Source organism: Triticum aestivum, chromosome 2D (assembly GCF_018294505.1).
Source record: "Triticum aestivum cultivar Chinese Spring chromosome 2D, IWGSC CS RefSeq v2.1, whole genome shotgun sequence".
NCBI lineage: Eukaryota > Viridiplantae > Streptophyta > Magnoliopsida > Poales > Poaceae > Triticum > Triticum aestivum.
The window spans coordinates 400,674,364-400,679,919 of NC_057799.1; the positions used below are offsets into that span (position 1 = coordinate 400,674,364).

The 5,556-nt window shown below is 47.1% G+C and overlaps 1 protein-coding gene across 1 annotated transcript; it reads right to left on the bottom strand.

Moving 5' to 3' along the window:
• Window positions 1-328: 328 nt before the first annotated feature.
• Window positions 329-1,330, bottom strand: LOC123049421 (E3 ubiquitin-protein ligase EL5-like). The gene has a single exon (XM_044472341.1). It carries the CDS (start codon window positions 1,290-1,292, stop codon window positions 462-464), a length of 831 nt encoding a protein of 276 aa, XP_044328276.1. The 5' UTR covers window positions 1,293-1,330; the 3' UTR covers window positions 329-461.
• Window positions 1,331-5,556: the final 4,226 nt, after the last annotated feature.

The window sequence follows — 5,556 nt, forward strand, 5'->3', positions numbered from 1 at the left end:
TTTTAGCGCGCCACTGTAGCATTTTTAGCACGTCGGACCCAACATTGATTTACCAGATGCTCAAAAACGCTCGCACAAAAAAACACGCAGTGTAAATTGTGAAGCGCGCAATCTGACGCCTCAAATTTATAGCACGCGATAAGGTTTTTCAGCGCGTGCCCAACCCTTTTTTGCGCGCTTACAGCTTCTGCTGGAGCTCTCCGGCGCCAAAAAATCAGAAATTTAGCGCGCGGAGCAGTTTTTGGGTGCCTGTTGGAGATGCTCTTAGTATCCATTCTGATTCTGCCATCAAACCATTCATTGAAAATGTACAATGAGATCATGTTTTACTACGTCATTGGAATAGGAGTATTTGATAAACTGAAAGACAAGCTATCAGGTCCCCCAGGTACTCCATCGGAGTAGGACCCAAAAACTGTTTGTCGGGAGAGTCAAACTCAAGTCTCTGATATCTTCCGACCCTACGGGCCGAAATTGCCAGCGGCAACACCAAGGCTGCCCTCAGTTGCTTGGTGGCAAGAACTAGCGCTGCTACTAGCGCCAACCTCACGAATCCCTCTGCTCCACAGTCTCTTAATCGACCTCATCCTCGCCAAACCCTGTGACTTCCCGGCATCACCATCACGCGGCACCAACTCCGATTCCGTGGCCTCCGGGACCTCGATGGCAATCGCCGCCGTTGCTCCAGTGGACGAGCTCGGGCCGCCGACTGTTCTTCCAGTCGTGACCGCGTCCGGGGATCCCCAGAACAGCACGTTGGTCGGCAGGTTTGTAGCGTAATTCGCCGGTTCAGGGCGCACCGGAGGTAGAGTCGGCGGCAAGGCGTCCGGCTTGTCGACATCGACGCGGCAGAGCGGGCAGGTGGGGTGGGAATGCAGCCACAGGTCGACGCACTCGGCGTGGAAGCCGTGCCCGCACTTGGGCAAGAACCTGGCCGCCTCGCCGTCGGAAAGCTCGGCGAGGCACACGGCGCACTCCAGCGCATCCTCGAAGTCCTTCGCACGGTACAGCGTCACCGGCAGCGCCCGTAGCACCACCAGCTCAACACCTTTTGCGACGCCGGAAGCAGAAGCTGCGCCAACGCCGAGGCGCGGACCGCTCCTCGCCGTCCCGGCCCCACCCCGAACGCCGTGGCGACTGGCAATGAGGTAGTGGTAAAGAACGAAGACGAGGGCGAGGCCGAGGAAGAGGAGGGCGACAGCGGAGAAGACGACGTCGCCGTCGACTACTGTGGTGGGAGTCCGTGCACTGGGCAGAGCGCTGCTCGCGTCGTCCCCGGGCAACGATGACATGTTGAAGCGCGCCTCCGCACTTCGTCGTGAGCACTGAGCTTCGTATGTCTACCTAGTGACCCGCTAGTATGATTTATGAGCTTGGTCTCTCGATACTTTGCTGCTTTGTTGCAGAGGGTTTGGTGGTGGTACATGGACCGACCTGGTGGAGTTGGTGTGTTGGCGTGGGTGAGGATTAGTGCTTGAGTTGGGAAATCCCTATTCGCCGCTCGCTGCGGCAAGATGTCGGGCAATCACACAGGAGCAGCGATGCTAGCGACGAATATGGGCCGGCCCACTTCGTGATTTACACGCAGGTGCGGCCAACCGGTTTTGGGAACCTTCTAGAAGGTTCCCTGAACCGGGTTTTTTCTGTGTTGTTTCCTTTTCGGTTTTTTAGCTTTTTTATTATTTTTCCTTTTTTCCTTTTACTTTTTCTTTGTTTTTTTCTGTTTCTTCTATTTTCTTTTTCTTTCCTTTTCCTTTTTTTTCAAGTTTATTTCCTTCTCAAAACTGTTCGGACATCTAAAAAATGGTTGCATTTAAAAAATGTTTCCTTTTTCTTTTGTTCAAAAATTTGACAACTTTTCAGATTTGTTTAGGATTTCAAAATGATGTTTCCATTTAAAAAATTATTCAAATTTTTTAGAAATTTGTTTGTATTCTCAAATTTTGTTCGGGAGTTTCCAAAAATGTTCCCATTTCGAAATTTGTTCAGGATTTCAAAATAAATTTTCCATTTAAAAAATCGTTCAATTTTTTTAGAAAATTGTTTTAATTTTCAAATTTTGTTCGGGAATTTCAAAAAATGTAGCCATTTCAAAATTTGTTCGTGATTTCAATAAAATTACATATTTTCAATTGTTGTCTGGTAGTTTCAAAAATTGTTCGCAAATATCAAATAATGTCCGTGCTTCAAATTCTGTTCGGGAGTTTAAAAAATGTTTGCAAGTTTGAAAAAATGTTCATATTTCCAAATTTTGTTCAGGAGTACAAAAAAATGTTCGCATATTCAAAAAAGTTCTTGTCTCTGTTTTTTGTTTCTTCAGGAATTCGATAAATGTTGGTACTTTTGAAAATATACATTAAAAAACGTTCAACTCAGTAACTAATTCAGATTTGCTACAATAGTTATTTTCGGTTCGCTACAATATATACCATATCGGTTCCATATACGTATATGCTTAGTTCTTTAAGGGATGCACTGCTCTATTAACAATAGTTCTCGTTAGGTCGAGTGGCTAGTAGTTCGTGATAGTAAAGCAGTTGGTCTCTGGTTCGATTGCTTGTACGCGCGCGTTTCCTTTTTCGTGCAATGTTTTTTGTCCCGCGGTAGAATTAGATGGGCCGGCCCAGTCGGGTCCCTGCCTGTGCGTCAGACCGCCAATTTAACGCAAAGCGCGTCAAACAGGGGCTCCCCTTGAGTTGAGCTGATGACATATAGGCGGACAATATGTTGAATATATGTGTTATTTGCATATTATGTATTAGATCCGCCTTCTAGTTCCTTATATAGTTGAGGTCCGTGACCCACTTTTGTACATCATATATACGTGCATATGCACAAAGAGCAATACATCGTGCAATTCACATATTTTACATGGTAACAGTTTCCGGATTCTAACCCTAGCCTTCCACTACTAGGAAAAGGGTTATAGCTAATATGAACATTAATGGCGCACTATGTATGTGGTGTGCCACTGCTTTGACGCAAAACGCGTCAAATAGGGGCTCCCCTTGAGTTGAGCTGATGACATATAGGCGGACAATATGTTGAATATATGTGTTATGTGCATATTATGTATTGGGTCCGCCTCCTAGTTCCTTATATAGTTGAGGTCCGTGGCCCACCTTTGTACATCATATATACGTGCCTATGTAAAAAGAGCAATACATCGTGCAATTCACATATTTTACATGGTATCAGTTTCCGGGTTTTAACCCTAGCCTTCCACTACTAAGAAAAGGGCTATAGCTAATATGGACATTAATGGCGCACCATGTATGTGGTGCGCCACTGCTATATAGCGGTGACGCACCAGATACAGGTGCGCCATTATTGACATATTACTAATGGCGCATCTGGTGTGTGATGCGCCATTACTAGTTTTGAAAAAAATAAAAAAATTGTTAGCAGTGGCGCACCAGGGCATAGTGCGTCATTACTAGTTGACATAGTAATGGCGCACCTGTACAAAGTGCGCCATTACTATGTGTATGACTGGGTCAAACCTTGGTCAAACTTAGTAATGGCGCACTTTGCATAGGTGCGCCATTACTATGTCAAACTTAATAATGGCGCACCTACACAAAGTGCGCCATTACTAACTTTGACCAAGGTTTGACCAAGTGATACACATAGTAATGGTGCACTTTGTGAAGGTGCGAAAGGTGCGCCATTACTATGTCAATTAGGAATGGCGCACTATCCCCTGGTGCGCCACTGCTAACCAAATGCACCCCCCTCTGTGGACCGTCTTTTCAGTTTTAAAAAAAATAAAAGAAAATAATGGAAATGTCAAAAAATAAAAGAAAATAAGTTTTCCACGTGATATGTGGTCTAGTTGTTGGGAAAATTTACAAATATGAATTTCGACTTTATTTGCAAAATCTCTCTGGAATTTAGTAAAATGGGCATAACTTTTGCATATGAGCTCGGATTAAAAAGTTTTTTATATGAAAAATCATCTACTCGAAAAGTTACATCCGAATTGAACTGGGGAACTTTGTTCAAGATTTTTAGAATCCCCAAAAACCTAACAGAATAAAAGATACGGGACTTTTAAGATCTAGAGGGGGAATGGAAAAAAATTCAAACTTACTAGTGGCGCACCATTTGCTAGGTGCGCCACTAGTAACAGAAAAAAAAATGGTTTCGAATTTTTTTTCAAAATATGATACGTAATATGACCGGGAAGTTTGAAATATTTTTTCAAAATTTCATCACACTCATGAACATGAATAAAGTCCTAGACATCAACAAGGTTTAATAGGATTGATATGATAGATATATCAACAGGTGCTTGTGAAGTGAGCTGGTGCTGGGGTTGGATAGAACTGCGAAGTTAAGCGTGCTTGGGCTGGAGTAGTGTGAGGATGGGTGACTTTCTGGGAAGTTTGACCATGGAGTGCGATTTGACTTGAGATTAAGCAAATTGACCCGAGATTAAGCCATAGTGACCCGAGATTAAGAAAAAAAGAAAAAAAATTGAAAAAAAATTCTGAAAAAAACACCTATAGTGCGTCATTAATGGCCAAAACAGGTGCGTCACTAATTAGCCTTTTCCTAGTAGTGTTCCGCCGCAGCCGCTCGCGCGCCTCCCGCGCCGGCCGCCGCTCCTCCTCTCCCTGCACGCGTGCTGCCCTAGCCGCCCGCCCATCCTTCCCCGCTGCACGCGATCGCCCCGCTAGCACTGCATCGCTGGCTGCTGCACCCGATCACCCGCGCTGCACCCGTTTGCTAGCCCCGCCGCTTTCCCCATGCCGCTTCGCTACTGCCGCTAGCCGCGTTGCTCCACCCGCTAGCTCCCAAATCCATGTACAATCTCTACAATCCATCCATCCATCCATCGCTAGCCGCGTTGCTACTACTACCACGTACATCAGCCGCTGTTCATCTCTACAATCCATCCATCCATCTAGTCTGCTACTAGTCTTCTTCACGTACACATCCACAATCTTTTCCGGTTCCAACAAGATCCATTACGTGAGCCGAGCCGTCCGAGTCACCCGCACCGCCAGCACGCGCACGTCACTTCGGCTGCCTGCCAGCCCCGATGGTGTCCACCGGCCCGTCCGCCGCCGCCTCTGCCGTCCCGCCGCCGGCGCCCTCTGGCGCGGCTTCTGGCGCGACTCCGCCGCCGGCGTCCTACGGTTTGACCACGGACTTTCTGGGAAGTTTGACCACGGAGTGCGATTTGACTTGAGATTAAGCATATTGACCCGAGATTAAGAAAAAAACAAAAAAAAATTAAATTAAAAAAAATTCTAAAAAAACACCTATAGTGCGTTATTAATGGCCAAAACAGGTGCGCCACTAATTAGCCTTTTCCTAGTAGTGTTCCGTCGCCGCCGCCGCTCGCACGCCTCCCGCGCCGGCCGCCACTCCTCCTCTCCCTGCGCCCGTGCTGCCCTAGCCGCCCGCCCGTCCTTCCCCGCTGCACGCGATCGCCCCGCTAGCACTGCATCGCTGGCTGCTGCATCCGATCACCCGCGCTGCACCCGTTTGCTAGCCCCGCCACTTTCCCCACGCCGCTTCGCTGCTGCCGCTAGCCGCGTTGCTCCA

Bases quoted from the DNA above. Each gene is read 5' to 3' on its own strand.
- LOC123049421 (XM_044472341.1), bottom strand. From the start codon at position 1,292: ATGTCATCGTTGCCCGGGGACGACGCGAGCAGCGCTCTGCCCAGTGCA.